The following is an 18,941-nucleotide window of genomic DNA, read 5'->3' as shown; positions in this document are numbered from 1 at the left end:
TAAGTGAAGACATTTTATACACGAACAGCACTTCATACGTCGCCATATCATCCACAGGAAGATAAACCAGCCGGATATTGCAACCAAAGCCAAATATGTCCACATATAGTCCCCCTCTAAGCGAGCTATACTTCTCACACCCCCACCCCCTTCCCACGCCTCCTCCCCACAAGCCCCCTCCCTCCCACAGATCTCCCGATGTCCCTGCTCTCAAATGTTGTGTTTGTGTGCTTCCCCTTCTCTCCCCATCTTGTCTACCCCTTATTATATACCTTGTGTGTCTGTTTTGATTTTTTGTGTGATAAATGTTAGCTCTTTCACGAGCCTCGATCCTGTATACAAAAAAAAAAAAAAAATTTCCAATTGGCAGCATCTTGCATGAGTTTCTTTCAGCTCGTATGGAAGTGGATATATCTGGTTTTTTTAAAGTGAGCTCTTCAAACTGTAAATACAATGTTGAAATTTCTAACTGTCATGACACTGCATTTCATGTCGCCATGACAGTTGACTAACGATGAAGCTCCAGAAATGCAGCTGGGAATTTTGCATGTGCAGCCTGGAACCGTATCAATTTTGGGCACTGACACATTGATAGTCAAAGATATGGACACTCCGATGAACCAGCTGATATTTACGCTCACCACTGCTCCGCGTCAGGGTGAGTCCACGCAAAGTAATATTTCGCCCACTTATGGTGATGGAGGCTTATAATTTACGATCTCAGAGGCTTCGATTTATGAAATATCTTCAAGACTTTCTTTCGCTCATTGTGGTATGAAAGACATCACACTGCCATATAACTGTTGCATCAGGATGATGTGATAACAGCAGTTGTTGGTTGTTTGCTGATGCTCAGGAACGTTGCAGAGGAGGTCGCATCGTGGTGGAATGTCTATTATGAGTGAAGGGGCCATGTTCAGCTATGAGGAGCTGACAGAAGGTCATATTGTCTACTCTGCTGGTTCCTCGGGTAGAGAAGCTGATGCCATTCACGTTCAGCTGTTTGATGGAGTGCACGTGCAAAATGGGGAAATCCACATCTCCATTATCAGGCCTTCATCGTCACACTTGTCCAGCAGTAGACAGAGTCTGGACAGTGCATCTGGTAAGTCTTCAACCACTGGGGTAATGGGACAAAGATGTTTTGATCGTTGTGTAAATTAATTTTTCTGAAAATGAAGTTTTTATTTAATTACTTTTCTTTATATGTTTACAGATTGCTTGCCAGAAAGGGATTTATGATACGTTGTTTCCCTAGATGACTGGAGGTATACATTTGGAATATTTGACTGTGTAAATAATTACAAAGTACTGTATTGATGTAATATAACACATTTTTGTGTTATATTACATCGGACCAATCAGACAAGGATGGAGGAGTTGAACCTATGTGAACAGGAATAAGCAGTGCAAATCCAAATCACATGTTTTCACATCCGTTTGTCTGTCTGTTTGTTTGTCTTTGAGCACGGTATCTCAAAAAGTTATGGATGGATGTGGACGAAACTTGTTGGACAGGTTCTGTGTGTGACAAGGAAGAATCGATTCAATTTTAGTGAAGATCCGGATCCAGATAGTACAATTTTTTAAGTGATTCTTCACCTTTGAGTGATATGGCCAACCAGGCGGAGGTATACTCTCTACTGAGTGCCGTTCTAGTTCACTATGTAATTCTCCAGACTCTAGTGTAGTTGAACTTCCATACACCACACTGATTCCACCAATAATTCCACAAGCCTACTGTCTGTCATGTGAAGTCAGGTTCTGTGTTTGGATGAGGATAAGGGGAAGAAAACTGGAAAATCCTCTCTATCTTTTTGCTGATGACTCCACTCTCTGCCGCTCCATTGCTGCAGATTGCTCTTTGCTCTCTGCCGCTCCTCAGATCGACAGTCTGCAGCCTCCTCACTCTCTGCAGACCTGGACAAAATCACAGACTGGTCAAACAAGTGGAACATGTCTTTCAATCCTGACAAATCTCACACTCTTACTATGTCTCTCTGAAATGACCGACTGGACAACCCTCCCATTTACTTTCTGAACAATCCTCTCCAAGAAGTTCTGACACTCAGGCTATTGGGTCTCACTATCTGCCATGATCTTTCCTGGGAAAACCACATTTCCAAGCTGGCCTCCAAAGCCAGTCAGTCGGCATTTGGGCATCCTCCGTCATGCGAAGTCCTTCCTTGGCACACCTGAACTCCTCACCACATACAAGGCTTTCATCCGCAGCTCAATGGAATACTGTTCCCCCGTCTGGGCTGGTGCTCCTGCCTCACACCTAGCTCGTCTTCACGCTGTTGAAACCAAAGCTTTCAGAATCATTGGAACCTCCCGCGATGAAACCGATTCTGAGGACCTTTCACTCACTCACCGCACGCAGGTTGGTGGTCTTTCGGTCTTCTACAGACTCCTCTCAGGCCTTGCACCCCCTGCTCTGTCTGTGCGCTGCCCCCCGAATATTCATTCAGGATGCACAAGATCTGCCAGCAACCCTCTTCTGGTGAAACTGCCAAAATCTATGCTCTCTAGGAATATAAGCATTTTAACATGGTGTTAAATCGATCTCACTGTTTCCTGGTTCATTTTGATTAAAAATAAACTTATCTGCTCACCTTTACTCTTTCATTCTTCTTTTTTTCCCACCTCTGGAACAAACCCCAACACTCTCTTCAACCCCACTCCTCCCTCCAGGTATTCAAAACAGCTGTTTACCACCATCTCATATATATTCCCCATCCAAAACAATGATCTTTTCTACCTCCGTTAATACACCCAAATCCACCTCCTTCAAATTCCCTGTTTTCTTTCCTGAAAGTCCCTGTAGTGTCAATTTTGTTTATACCATGTACCCCGCCCCAGCCCTCTCCCTTCCACAGATCTCCTGATGTCCCTGTTCTCCCCCCCTCTCTCATCGCCTCTTGTCTCCTGCTCCCTTTGTTATATGATCTATGTGTTAGCTCTTTTATACCAGCCTCGACTAAGTATACAAAAAAAACCTTTGATATTTTCTTTCGTTTTACTGTTGTTTCTATTTTAAATATGATTGTGTAAATTTTATTTTTGTTTAAAATAAAGACGTTCATTTTTGTAGAATGAAGAAATAGTCTGGCTGGTGAAGGCTCGTGTTGACCTGCGTCGGTGGACAGATAGGACAACAGATTAAATCAACAGGATGTTGATTGAGGCATGCTATCCGCCATAGAAAGCAAGGAGAAGCCAATGTTTTGGTGTTAACCCATTGTCGGAGTAAAAGAGCTACGGATTATAATTAATGTCCCAAACAGCTTCTCCTTGTTTCCACGGTGCTTAGCAAACCTCAATCCTGTTGATTTAACTCATTCGTTTTTGTACCCAGGCAATTTAGCATGGTCTGTTCTTCTGCTTAATTAAACCTCTAAATAGCTCAGTTATTTATGTCATTAATTGTCTCCATTCTCAGAGATGTTGCACCCACCTACAAGGCATGGCTTTGCTGTTGCCACATAGTCGAAGGCATGGCTTCACCAACCAATTCCCATGTGCTGTCTTGATCTCCAGGCCTATGACAATTTTCTTTTATATTCACCACAATACTGTCTAGAGCTAGACGTATGCTCACTCGTGTCCGAACTGTCTATCCCTGATGGTGCCCTTCACGAAGAATAGGCAAGTAATCGCTGCCACCCTGGCCAAATTCCAAATTCCTGCTCGAATGTACAGGGGGTAGATGTGTCATGGACAAAAAGAACAATGGATGACAGAACAAAGGGGACTGCACAAGTGGCACTGCCACACCTCTGCAAGAACTGATGCTAACACGCAGCCAGATGCAGTATAGTGTACACGAACGATGACGACGGCCCATACACGATGAGAAGCTCCTCCTGTAAATACATCTTATGTTATATCTACTAGAGAGATACCCGTGCTATGCACGGGTGGGAGGCCAGAAGCAAACAGGCAATGCACATACGGCGAATGCTAAAGCATGAAACCAATAAATTCCACATTCCTGTAGCACCTTCAGTCGCACGTCAGACATGGACAGCAAGTTCGTGAAGGACTTCCATGAAAAACGTACCCGTTCACAATCAAACGGGTACGTTCACGTATAGAAACATCGATCGTGGGTCCGTGGCGAATCTGCATATGGCGATAAGTGAAGTTCACGTTTAGAAAGTAGAAACCATCATGGCATGTCGTCATTCACTTGAACTCGATATCTCTTTTTTCATTCCAAACATCATAACTCCAATCACAAATGAATCACAAAATAAACTTTTAACAACATTGTTAATGTTTCCTTCATTGTAAAAACTACCAAGTCAACAGTTAAAAGGACTTTGAGCCGATATAGGCTAGTGGCCAAATGAGGTTTTGGGTGGCATACCCCTACCCAAGGTAGAACAAGTCACACCCTATTTTTTCTTGAAGAGGGATGTTTGGGGAGTTAGAAAATCATGGTTGTGAACCTGAGATCATTGCACAACATTTTGAAAATCACGTTTACATATGTACCACTGCAGACTGCAAAAATGGATTTAATCGCCACAGATTTTGGCTCATATTGGCTCATATATTTGTTAATACTGGTGCTACAAACACAAATTTGGTACCAAAATGTGCGGCATGATGACATATATATCTGTAAAAACCATTTGTGATGTAACAAAGGCTTTTGTGTGACCTACAGGCAAAAATAGTGGAATTTTACTCAACAAATCAGCTTCGGGTTTACCAATAAATATCAACAAAAACATTAATTACTTCAAAAATATTGGACTTGCAGTCATACTTGTTACATCAACATAATCCAAGTTTATTTACCCTTTGAAAAATATATCTAATGATATAATTGTCACTGAAATGATATAGTTATAACTGAAATCATATGTCGCCGCACTAATGCTGACCGATAGAAATCCCGAAGCAGATATGCAACATGAAGAATTGACTTAAGATTCTGACACAATTGTGAAAGTGACTTTTATAGACATCATGTTGATATAAGCTATTTCACATATGACGATAATGAATTCATAACTTGCACTGTAACCTATGTACATCTATTACATGAAGTAATACATGCAATACATTTTAAAGTTCAGTCACGCTCTTCATCAGTGCTGTCGTCAAAGACAACAGAATCATCAACATTTGGACAATCGTCTGCACTACACGAGCAGAATTCAGTGCAGGTCAGTCCTGCAGAGATACAATGATATGTTCTGCTCTGCCTACAGTCATCGTCGGTGCAGTAGAGATGCGTGAGATCTCGAACCTCCCTTGGGGCTGCATCCTTTTGGAACATGACAGGCTCAAGTTTGTTGTCTCTGACCTGCCATCCATTACCATCGGGGTTCCAAAGTAAAGGCTTCGCTACATGGCTGTGGGTCCATATCGCCATCTGGTAATTTGCTCGCTTCAGATGTTGTTCGAAAGCATCGTCTGTTGGTGGGAAGAGAGATGCTGGTTTGTCACTTGTGCAGGCATAAACATAACGAAGTTGGTCGAGTGTGTGACTTGACTTTGAACCATACAACGACAGAGCATATTTTGTGGCAGTGCTGACGACATTGGTTGTATCTCTGGTTTGGCCTAACCGTGACAGTGGTGCCAAGTGTGCAATGTTTTGCTTGAGTTTCGAATACTAGGGCATGCCCGTACTATATATATATCTAAAATTATATCCCCCCCCTCTATTTACATGAAATGGTTTGGTCCATTCGCAAAGCCAAAGCGAACGGCTTGCGAGTACGGTGACAATCCCCCCCCTCTATTTACATGAAATGGTTTGGTCCAAAGCGAACGGCTTGCGAGTACGGTGACAATCCCCCCCCTCTATTTACATGAAATGGTTTGGTCCAAAGCGAACGGCTTGCGAGTACGGTGACAATCCCCCCCCCCCTCTATTTACATGAAATGGTTTGGTCCAAAGCGAACGGCTTGCGGAGTTTGGTAAAGAAATCGCCATAGCGTGCACAAACGCGCAGGAAAGCGAAAGAATCGCAAATTAGTTTTAATTAGTTTTAAAACATAGTTTAACGCCAACATAGCGGCAACATAGTTTGCCAACGTGAAATAAATGAATACGCTCTCAAATGTGCCGTCCGAGGCAGAGTCTGTTCGCCACGTTCGGCACACGTGATAGCTCGCTGCTCTCTGATTGGTTGAATCGTTTTTTGGACATAGCTCGGTAACTACTTCTCCGATTAATATGAAACCTTGAAAAGGCACATCCTCGGGTCCCCAGCAATATACCTGGCAAGTTTCAAGTATATCGGACCCGTGGTTCTCGAGAAACAGCGGTCACAGACAAACAAACAAACACACAGACACACAGAGATTACTGGAATTATAGATAGACTAGGACGTGCCCGTACGTGGGTGCCCGTTCGGAAAAACATTCCAAACCGCGTGGCAGTAACGACCACAGAACCCCCCCCTCTATTTACATGAAATGGTTTGGTCCATTCGCAAAGCCAAAGCGAACGACCACAGAACCCCCCCCCCCCCTCTATTTACATGAATGGTTTGGTCCATTCGCAAAGCCAAAGCGAACGGCGAACGGCTAAATCGCCATAGCTCGGTAACTACTTCTCCGATTAATATGAAACCTTGAAAAGGCACATCCTCAGGTCCCCAGCAATATACCTGGCAAGTTTCAAGTATATCGGACCCGTGGTTGTCGAGAAACAGCGGTCACAGACAAACACACACACACACACACACACACACACACACACACACAGACACACACACACACAGAGATTACTGGAATTATAGATAGATGCAGTGCGTTTCCCGACTTTGAACAGCGAGGAGGTTGTGTCACAGCCACTTATAGCATGTGATGCTGGCAAGCAACTTGACGTATCCTGACCGATGTCGTCCGTTATTCTGTTGACAGGAATGAATCTCTGATGATTCGTTGTTTTTGTACAGTGACCTGCATTCATGTACACTTTGGTGTCCCCAAACATGCCTTTCCCACAGTAATAGATGAGTAGGACCAACACGTCAGTGTCATCACATCGTACAATGACCCTTGAGTGTGTTCTGGCGAGATGGATAGCATGTAGCAGGAGCCGTGTGTCAGCCTCCTCATGTGTGCTGAACAATTCAGGTAGTTCCCGGATGCCTCTATGATCCACAACTTTAACCAGCAGGCCATCGTTAAAGCCTCCTGCCAGTGTGACAGATTGGTTTTCCTCAAGCTGCAATTGGGCGGCTACTGTCAAGTAACTGCAGAGGAAATCGGCAAGCACTGATTTGTTTGTGGTGTTCTTCAGGAACTTCCTGTAGTTTGGAACTGTGCGTTGTCCATCGATGACATATCTGGGTGTTGACTCTCCACCAGTGCGACGTTCTCTTTCCAGCTGCTTGATAGAGAGTGGTACATCATACCTGTCAAAAACCAATGTAACTGATGTCACACCTTGGTTACTAGCAAGCAGTGACTGAATCTTCTGCATTATGGTACGTCTGAGATCGTCAAATGTGTCAAACTGGGCTTCATCAAGTGCCTGAAGTAGTGCCATCCCATCAATGACATAAGCAGTATCATGTTGGTCAGAGGGTTCGAGCACCTGGACTTCCTCGCAATTAGCTTCTAACTTCTTTGCCAGATCCGCCTTGTTGGTTTTTCGCATTGTCCCATCATTGTTGAAGAGGGACGGTGGCACAGGAGCCAGTTCATGTGTCAGGACTTGTTCCAGACTGACATCGCGTTTCTTTGAGACAGCAAGCAGCCGCCGGAAAAGTACTTCTGAATCCACCATCAATTTATCTCGTTTGTTGGTTTTCATGGGTTTTGACATGTCCGCAAACGTTGGTGTCTTTGTTCGTGAGTCTGTTTCCCAGAAACTCTTGGTTTGGTCAGCAAGAAGTCGCTTTTCGATAAAACTTTTGTTGCATTTCTGGGCGTCTGTTAAGAAATGTCCAAGTCCGTTTGATACTTCTTGTGAAGCAACCTGGCCTGTGGCGATGTTGACCAATTCGTCAGGTACAGTACGTAGGGTCAAACGGATTTTGTGCGTTTGATACAAATTCCGTGATCTTGGTAACATCTTGTTCATCCCTTACCATCCTCGTCTTTCCATGCTCAGCATGGTTTGTGGAAGCTACTTCAGTGTCCCCATCACAGAGTTCTTTAAAAGCCTCTGTATATTGTGCTGTGACATGTCGAGTGACCATCCATCTGGTAAGGGCACCTTTCCTCAAGGTAAACCCGATGACACCTCCCTGGCTCTTCCCCTCACGGTTAATTGTTTGTTCAAGTGCTTGGTCACTAGCAACAGCATTGAACCGGCGCAAAGACCTACGGACCACAAATCCACCTTCCTGCAGATATTGATAGGATTTTGGGTGCAATTCCCGAAGTGATAGCATATCATTCAAATATCCTGGCAAATATTTGGCATAATTTCCTCTGTCTGCAGCTCGGCACCAGGGTATGTTGGGTTCTTTACAACTTCTTGCTTTTTAGGGTTGAGGGGTTTAAAGCATATGATGCAGTGGTCAGTGTCAATTTTACGACGCTTCACAACAGGTGGTTCCAGATCCATAATTGCAGATCAATTGTCAGCACAAGCATCTGAAATGAAATAATTAAAGATAAGTATATATCAGTAGTTTTAGAAAAAGGCAATCAAGCTCAAAATTGATTTTCTGCAACTGGATTTAAAAGCATTCTTGTTTGGTTAATGCATATACATGTATTATAAATTAATCAATGTCGGTTACTTTTAGGGTGGGTGACATATGGTTTCGGTAATAACTCTATTAATTCAACTGATTTATCTTTATGAGTTATATTTCTAAAAAGGAGAATGATAGAGGGTTATTTTGATGTAATATGTAGTAATACAACTCAAATACTTATGAAGAAATTAATTGTTTAGTTGATATTTATTGGTAAACCCAAAGCTGATTTATTGCGCAAAATTCCACTATTTTTGCCTGCAGGTCACACAAAAGCCTTTGTTACATCACAAATGGTTTTTACACATATATATATATATTTATATATATATATATATATATGTCATCATTCCGCACATTTTGGTACCAAATTTGTGTTTGTAGCACCAGTATTAACAAATATATGAGCCAAAATCTGTGGCGATTAAATCCATTTTTGCAGTCTGCAGTGGTACATATGTAAACGTGATTTTCAAAATGTTGTGCAATGATCTCAGGTTCACAACCATGATTTTCTAACTCCCCAAACATCCCTCTTCAAGAAAAAATAGGTTGTGACTTGTTCTACCGTGGGTAGGGGTTTCTCACATTTTAGGCCGCTTTTTTAATTTGGCCACTAGCCTAATAGGTGTTACGGCCTCGGCAAGATCGATGGAGACAGCGATCTGTTAGCTTATACACCACCCAAGTAGCTAGGTGGAATTCTCTCATGTAGAGATGAAACCCACATCGTTTGAACTTTGGCCGAGGTCATTATTTACTTTTAATGATGTTTATATACGATTCAAAAAGAAGATATTTGGTTTTGGGTCGTCCTTTCCGCATATCTCGTGGAATTGTGAGTTGGAGAGACGGCCGTGATGGCGGGGAGGGGGTTGGCATTTTCTCAAGCAAGGATTCAACCCATGTCCTTATAAAAGGTCTAGTCCGAGGTCACCGAGTCCGATCGGTGCAGCCGATCGGTGCAGCTGTGCAGCAATCGGTGTAGCCGTTTGTGTGGCACCCGGGAAAATAACGTTATGCGGGAGTCCAAACCTGAAAATGCTGGAGGCCAAAGCTGAAATTGGAAAAACAATATAGTCTATTTTACTCCAGGAGTTAGTAACCCTGGTGTTGGGCTAGCGGCTAGGGTGCCGGCTTAGGATCCTAGGATCCTGGGTTCGAATCCCAGTAGATCGCTGAATTAACGCCAGGGGGGTTGACTCAGCCTGTTCATCCTTCCGAGGTCGGCTAATTGAGTACCAGTTCACTGGTAATTCCCTGTTTGTCGTTAAAGGCGGCAAAAAGGGTTGGCGTCAGGAAGGGCATCCGGCCGTAAAACATTGCTTCAAAAAAGGGGACCGAAAAACAACAACAACCACGGTTCCCGAAAAAGGCCACCCCCCGCTTTGCGGGGAAAAATGGCCTCTAAAGGTGGTTTGTTTGTTTTTTTTTACTCCAGGAGATCCCAGGATTACCCACCCAAAATATCGTTGCGATCGGTTCAGCCGTTTTTGCGGTACCTTCGAATGGACAGACGGACAGACAGATGGACGGACATTTGGTGAATTATAGTAAGATTGCTGTTATGCTGTAACCAAGCTTTTTCTTTAAATTTTGAAAACACAATAGTTAACACTATTGAGATGCCATTATAGGCCCCACTCGGAGCATTATGGTAACTATCACGGTTTCATTGCAGACGGAGAACACTTGTTGGTCGTGCAGATGAACAAGGAGCTGTTGGTGGAAGAAGGTGCATTGGAGAAGCTCGACACAAGTGTGTTGTCTGCCTCCGATGGGGTCACAGCACCAAATGAGCTACAATACAGCGTTAGCAAGGGCCCGGCTTTGGGCAGGTTGGAGTACACCAGCAAGCCAGGTAAAACATTATAAAAAAAGAAATCTATATAGTGTAAAACCATGTTTATGCAACTACAAAGGATAATTTTTATCCCGTGCACACGAAGCAAAAAGCATGGTTATGGAATTGGTTCATGTCCATCCATTTGTCCATCTATTTGTCTTATCAATTTATGATCGAGGAACAGCTTACTTAAATCAAATGTTATATTTTGAACACGAATCGGAACTTGAATAGGAAGACAAAAAGTTTGCCATTTTTTTCACTTTGAATGGTCACTAAAACCTTCAGTTGAGCAGGTACCTTGGCTTAGAATTTGGCCTGATCAGTGATCACCCATGCGCAGAGAGGAGTGATATAATATTTTTACTCTGTCTAAGCTGCCTGGCAGTTAAACAACATTGAAAATCATTCCAAACAGGAAGCTTACTGTTTCTAAGGACCTCATCATGGACACAAACAACAAGCACGAATAACTAATCTAATATGTTAGATTGGGTTTTTTTTTGTGACGTCACAGACACTGCGGAAAATGGTGGTAAAACCAGAATTTCTTTATTTATACGACTTTTACAATCTTTACCTCATTTAAATTGAATTATATACTTGAACACTGGAGAACACAAACCACCTTCATACTACTTCCCAAAACCTCGAGTTTTGCAGTACTTGAATTTAAATAAAGCTCAATTGGGGTGGTGTATAAGGGTGGGGTTCGGGACAGCTTCTGGACTACATCAATAGCACTAAACTTCTGGATTTTTGAAACGATTATTAAAATCATTGTTTAATTAAAATTTAAGTAAAATTTAAGTAACACTGCATCATGTTCCATGGACTCTAGCTTTTATTGTCTCACATGCCAACTTGGAAATACAAGTCACTGATTAATTTGATTAACGTGATGAAAAGTGAAACTCAACTTACTCCTGAACTCTTAAAATTAATTTAATACATTTTTATAGCAATTCTTGAAGTAAACTGGACATCACTGCTGTTTGCAACATCATGGTGCCACCTTTGATAATGTTGATTGAAAAAGTCAGAATGATTTTCTTTTTTTTGGGATTTGAGTGAGATAGGTTATTACCTCCGCCACCAAAGGTGGATGGAGGTTATGTTTTCACCCCTGTCTGTTTATTTGTTTGTTTGTTTGTGAACAAAATATCTCAAAAAGTTGTGGACGGATTTGGAGGAGATTTAGCAGAGATGTAGCGTATGTCACAAGGACGAAATGATTAGATTTTGGTGAAGATCCGGTTTCGGATCCGGCTACTAGAATTTTTAATGTGATTCGTCACCATTTGGAAATAGGGCCAAAACGATACACAGCAGGATATCTCAAGTTGTGGACGGATTTGGACGAAACTTGGTGGACAGGTTGGGTGTGTGACAAGGAAGAATCGATTCTAATTTGGTGAAGATCTGACTGGATTCGGATATGAGAATTATTTAATATTTTAAGTGATTCTTCACCATTGGGAGATATGGCCAAAAACGACATTGTGGGATATCTCAAAAAGTTATGGATGGATTTGGACAAAGCCCAGTGGACAGTTTGTGTGTGTGACAAGGAAGAATCGATTCATATTTGGTGAAGATCTGAATATGGATTCGGATATGAGAATTATTTAATTATTTAAGTGATTCTTCACCATTGGGAGAAAGGGCCAAAAACTATACATTGCGGGATATCTCAAAAAGTTATGGATGGACTTGGACGAAACTTGGTGGACAGTTTGTGTGTGTGTGACGAGGAAGAATCGATTCATATTTGGTGAAGATCTGAATATGGATTCAGATATGATAATTATTTAATTTTTTCGAAGTGATTCTTCACCATTGAGTGATATGGCGGATGTATGCTCTCAACTGAGCGCCGTTCTAAATTTTATTAGTTGTTTTCATTCGGCTACTCTTTTGTTATATATTGGTGAGAGCATTATATGACCTCAGGTGAGACTTGTTCAGATTAATGTGATCAATGACTGCAGTTCCTTCACAATTTTGCTGCACAACTTTGACATGCTAATAAGAGCTACATGGAGATTCTCAGTGTGCCATCTATAGACAAAGAACGACTTTAATTGCTATTGTTAAAATCCCACCTGCTCAATTGAACATTGACAACGCAACCATCTTGCTCTCTGATTATGACTGCCTAAGGCAACTCAAAATAGCAATTCAATGCTTGTGTAATTTCGCTTTTGCAATGCACTAATCTAACTAATATATTGCTGTCCTTTAGGTTGTCCATTTGCATTGAAATGTAACGTTTGCAATGTACAGTACTTTTATAGTGCACATTTTACGACGCTTTGCACATGTTTGTGACATTTGAAAATACTGCACAGTAAAGATTGCAAAAATTTTCGTCTCCATTGATAAATTTAACAGAGCAAATTAAACAAGGGCAAGTACCACTTGTTATATTGATTTTACGAATTTGATAGCCTTCGCAATTAATTAGGACATTTTTCCTACCAGACGGACTATGCATAGTGCTGGATAATACGTACACCTGTGGGTACCTACAGGCACGTGAAGAAGTAAGTACACCCCATGTAAAGTTTTGGCTTTTTCAACATATTTCAACATACAGCTATTTGATCTTCATTTCAACAATATTGACAGATAAAGGTGATATAATACAACAAATATCATGGAACATTTACATTTTGTAGTCCATTGTATAATTTAAATAAACATAAATGCAAATTTTGCATGTGGAAAAAGTAAGTACACCCCGACATTTATCACTACTTCAAATACCTAAAATTAGAATCAGGTGCACCAGCTCAGGTGCAAATGATTAGAACATCGTTAGAGAGGATCTTGGAGGAACCTGTCTTATTTAAACCTCAGACATTTAGTTTGGTTTGCTCTTTGTTGTTGAAGTGTGCGGCGTCACCATGACTAGATCAAAAGAGCTCTCTGAGGCCTTCAGAAAGAAGGTTGTAGATGCCTACGAGTCTGGGAACGGACTTAAAAAGATCTCCAAACAATTTGAAATCAATCATTCGACTGTCCGGAAGATGATCTACAAGTGGAGAAGATTCCAAACAACTGCCAACTTGTTCAGGCCAGGCCACCCCAGCAAGTTCAGTCCGAGAGCAGACCGCAAGATGCTGAAAGAAGTATCTAATAACCCCAGAATGTCATCACGGGACCTACAGGTAGCTCTTGCCACTGTTGATGTCAAAGTGCACGAGTCTACCATTAGAAAGAGGCTGCACAAATTTGATCTACATGGGAGGTGTGCCAGGAGGAAACCTTTGCTGTCCAGAAAGAACATCAGGGCAAAACTAAAGTTTGCCAATGAACACCTCGGCAAAGACCAGCACTTCTGGAACAATGTGCTCTGGACAGATGAGTCAAAGGTAGAGCTATATGGCCACAGTACCAGAAGACATGTTTGGCGAAAACCAAAGACAGCATTTGACCACAAGAACCTGATACCAACTGTAAAGCATGGTGGTGGAAATATTATGGTTTGGGGCAGCTTTGCTGCATCAGGGCCTGGGCAGCTCACCATCATATAATCCACTATGAATTCTTCATTGTACCAGAGGGTGCTTGAGGATAATGTGAGGCCATCTGTTGGAAAGTTGAAGCTCAACTGAAGGTGGACCTTGCAACATGACAATGACCCTAAACATACCAGTAAATCCACGAAGGAATGGCTGAAAAGAAAGAAATGGAGGGTTCTGGAATGACCAAGTCAAAGCCCGGATCTAAATCCCATCGAGATGTTGTGGGGGGATTTGAAACGAGCTGTGCATGCAAGAAACCCCTCAAACATCGCACAGCTGAAAGAATTCTGCATGGAGGAGTGGGCAAAAATTTCTCCCAGTCGATGTCAGAAACTGGTAGACAGTTATAAGAAACGCCTACTTGAGGTTGTTTCTGTCAAAGGGGGCAATACCACCTATTAGAGCCAAGGGTGTACTTTTGCATTTATTTTTATTTAAATTATACAATGAACTACTGTTACGTGCTCCTCCCCAAACCCCGGCCATGGTGTACCTCCGAGCCCCGAAAGGAGTCACGGCAGAAAGATGTGCTATTATGTGTGCCAATGACCAATGGTGAAACTGCACCAATTAGTTGTTACAAAAATCAAGTATTGCATTAAAACCACACAATAATATCAGTAACGCACATACAAGAAAACCTCACTTGCACAGCAAACACCATATAATTTCTATGATGGTACCACCAATTTCCTGAATCAATAACTCACGGTATTCCCACGTGAGCAATCGGTAACATCCCCCAAAGTCACTGTGTCACGACACCAGGCCAAAGTCGATCCCCTTGGCTCCCGCGATCACAAGAAAAGGTCGTACTGAGACCTGAATCCAGAACGGCTAACAGTCGACGCTGCAGACGAGCCGCTTGGTGAGGTGACGGGCCGACGTCTGGCTGGTAAAAGTTCACCCAAAAGGCGACTGGGAATTCACACCTTCGGTTCACCAGACAATGACGCGGACATGAACGATCAGCGGCTCCCAAGCGGAGAACCGCGAAGAACCGCGAGTTCCCAAGCGAAATCCACGACACACACGAGAACCAGGCGAAGGGCTGGTGCGAGGTGAAATGGCGGACGGCTCCGTAATGGAGGCATACCTGCTCTCCAGCGATGATTCACTTTCGGAACCAAAAGCAAAACCCGTCACGCAGGTTTATTTGCCACAGCAATAACGACACTGTCACAGGAATCCCTTTCCCGGGAAACCAATATTCACTCGTGACCAAATGTCCACCAGCGTCCGCTTGACACCTCGAAGCAGATAGGCCTTCCTTTCCCGAGCTCACTCGATCCGCTCGTCACCGCTTCTTCTTCTTCTGGTTGCCCCCTCACCCATCTTGTTTTCCTTCTGAGACATTATTTTTTACCTTTGAAGACAGTTATCTCCAATTTACATTCAAACTGTAACAATAATAGTACATGAAACTAAAAATGCTTCAAGTGGATGACAACCACAAAGATGGAAGTGACGAATCCGTAACACTACAAAATGTAAATGTTTCATGATATTTGTTATATTATATCACATTTATCTATCAATATTGTTGAAATGAAGATCAAATAGCTGTATGTTGAAATGTGTTGCAAAAGTCAAAACTTTACATGGGGTGTACTTACTTTTTCACATGACTGTATATATATATATATATATATATATATATATATATATATATATATATATATATACGTATATATATATATATATATATATATGTGTATGTATATATATATATATATATATATATATATATATATATATATATATATATATATAATTTTATACATATATATATATATAATTTTATACATATATATATATATATATATACAGACTTGACATTTAATATGGAATATTTTTTTTTTCTTGACTTGGGTTTACTTTCTGAACTCGGTATATCAATCTGGTGAGTTTCTTTTACGCTTCGGTGATTTATTTGTTCAAAGAACCATGGCACTGATTTATCTGTTGCAGCAAGAAGTCAATAACAGGATTATATCACAGGTGGCGTGTCAAAATGTACGGACAGGTACATTTGACGATTGGCTTCACAATCGGGTATATAAGGGTTGTTGCGTTCTGTATTAGTGGAAAACAACTGCTGCACGTCTACAAAAGTTATTGCCGCTTCCCCTGGAGATGGTCCGTCAACTCGACAATGCTGTTTGTCATTTAGTGGTGGCTTTACGAAATTCTGGCATGAAACAGCATGCTATTGCTCAGCAGTATGGCATCACTCAAGGTCAGGTGTCAAAGATCCTGAAACGAAATGCTCAGAGGGGTGTCCCTACTCCAATACCGAGGTCAGGACGTCCCCGCAGAACCACAAGGAGGGATGATCGCCAGCTGCACCGCCGTACCAAGTCAGCTAATCGGCTTAGGGCTGAGTGGCAGCAACTGACAAATGTGCCTGTATCCAGAAGGCTAGTCAACCAACGACTGGTTCAAGCAGGCTATCGTGCCAGGCATCCCCTGAGAAAGCCACGTCTGACCAGACAACACCGCCAGCGCCGATTGCAGTGGGCCAGAGAGCACCGTCAATGGCAGCCAGGACACTGGAATCTCGTGATCTTCAGTGACAAGTCTAGATTTCTGGTCTATCGTCAATATGGCCGCGTCCGAGTGCGCAGACAAATGCATGAAGCCTACAACGAAGATTGTATAGTGCCAAGAGTCCAAGCTGGAGGTGGTGGGGTGACCGTTTGGGCTGCTTTTCATGCAGGGGGCAAAACTGACCTGGTTGTTCTGAATGGAAACCTGAACCAGTTCAAGCACAGGGCCATTCTGGAAGAAACATTGCTTCCATTTGTTCGTGCAGCCTTTCGAGGAAACTTTGTCTTCCAAGATGACAATGCACGGCCTCATCGTGCTCGCATGATAAAACACTTTCTTGCTGACTGTGGTGTAGAGCATATGGAGTGGCCTGCCATGTCCCCGGATATGAATCCGATAGAGAACTTGTGGGCAGAATTAACGCGTCAAATCGACAACTTGGACCAGCAGCCTGCCTCTGTGCGTGAATTGCAGCAGGCTATTGTAACTGCATGGCAAGCGATTCCTGTGCAAACCTTGGCAAATCTCGTGAACAGCATGCCTCAACGTGTACATGCTCTCCTGAATGCTCGTGGGGGTTACACGAAGTACTGAACTGTAATTTTACTGTCCGTAATCCCAGTCGTAATTTAACTTTTGTTTTTGTTAAAAAAATATTTTGGCTAATGTGCAAAATAAAGAGATACTTCTGGAAAACTCACAGAAGTTTAACACAGTACTGTCCGTGAATTGAGTTCGATATCAGTTTACATCACTTTCAAGGATCAATTTATTTGCTTCGAAATGTCAAATGTGGTTTTTGTTTCTTTTAAAGGTCACATTAACAAAATCTAGAATAATTTCAACAAAATTCCAATGAACTTTTGGTTCTAAGTCATCTTGAAAAGTAAGTTCACCCCCACAAAAAAATTATTCCATATTAAATGCCAAGTCTGTATACATATATATATATATATATATATATATATATATATATACTGATTATATATACATACACACTGACTCCTCCTATGCTCTTCTAGCAAAAGAAAGCGGCATAACTGAAAACATGTAAGGCTGCACAAGGTAAGCTGCACAATATTCCTGGAGCCCTTCCATAGCTGTTACAACATTCACACATGAAAGTGTGAAAGTGCACACAAGAGAAACCCAATGCTACACACATCCTCAGCTGCCAGACCAGTTTCATCACTTATTGGCGAGTCATCAGCAACAGCGTAGACAGAAACACATACCATCAAGGCTCCCAAGCATGTTCCACGCAAAAACGTCGAGCAGTCAACAAAGACCCACCCACATCTCTCACATGTGAATGGAGGGAAAAATCAATCAGCTCTCACCTAATCAATTACTCCTATGTATATAATGGAACATAGATACATTAACCAATCAGCTCTCACCTAATCAATTACTCCTATATATATATAATGGAACATAGATACATTGAGTGTATAAGAGGAGTGACCTAATTGACTTTTCAGTAGCTTGGTTCTTTGTTCTGATAATTAACTATACCTGTTGACATGTTGCTTCCAGGAGCCGCCATCAAATCTTTCACACAGGCGGATCTTGCTGCCCGAAAAGTACAATATGTACATACAAGTACAGAGGAGAAACCTGCCGACGAGTTTGATTTCATTGTTTCGGATGGTTTGGAGGAGGTTTGTCCTGCCATTGCGCATTGATTTTTGTACCCGTTTGGTTGGTTGGAATTTCTGTGCTTGTTGAACGCTCGATATTGGAAATACATTTTTGAGCTGTCTATATCTTAATATGTACACACTAAAAGAAAATAAACCTGAGGCCTGTTTGGGTTTCCTATTTGAGCACATTGCTCATGATGCTATTGGATCCTATGTAAATGCATATTGATGTCTCCGTGTGTCCTTGTCCAACATTCTTCCACATGAACCTCATAAACAATGCTTGTATATGGGTCCCCATCTTGCTTCAACATACCACCACGATTGTACATATTTCTGATACACTACATTTGTTGCTTGTGCACCTGTCCTGCAGGTTTCTGGCACAATTCATATCCGGATAAAGCCAGTGGACGACTCGTTACCCATTCTACAGAGCGGGAAGTTGAAGCTGCAGGAAGGATTGCGGAAGACCATCACTGAATTTGAGCTGAAGGCTACAGATGCAGACACTCCTGTGCGCAAGAGCTTTGAAATTTGAATAAAATACACTAAGTGCAGTGTTGTTACCTTATATTCTTCCCGTGGCTTTGGTTTGACTGTTGCTTGTTCCTGTCGGGGATTTGAGTGCTGGAAGAAAAGAACGTTGTGTATATTTCTCATGAAATTCAGTATTTGTGGTTGAGT

At 42.0% G+C, this 18,941-nt stretch overlaps 1 protein-coding gene across 1 annotated transcript in view; it reads left to right on the top strand.

Annotated features, from left to right (window-relative positions):
• The window catches only part of LOC137432530 (extracellular matrix organizing protein FRAS1), a 161,105-nt gene that overhangs the window by 92,606 nt on the left and 49,558 nt on the right, over nt 1-18,941 (top strand). The window contains exons 14-18 of the mRNA XM_078783958.1: nt 505-658; nt 857-1,105; nt 10,367-10,546; nt 18,148-18,272; nt 18,631-18,771. Of these exons, the coding sequence (XP_078640084.1) occupies nt 505-658; nt 857-1,105; nt 10,367-10,546; nt 18,148-18,272; nt 18,631-18,771 (849 nt within the window). The remainder of the gene's footprint in view (nt 1-504; nt 659-856; nt 1,106-10,366; nt 10,547-18,147; nt 18,273-18,630; nt 18,772-18,941) is intronic.

This window comes from Myxine glutinosa, chromosome 8 (assembly GCF_964187855.1).
Source record: "Myxine glutinosa chromosome 8, kmMyxGlut1.1, whole genome shotgun sequence".
NCBI classification, from domain to species: Eukaryota; Metazoa; Chordata; class Myxini; order Myxiniformes; family Myxinidae; genus Myxine; species Myxine glutinosa.
Note: the sequence above shows the minus strand (reverse complement) of the source record. Positions and strands in the feature narration are given on the sequence as shown.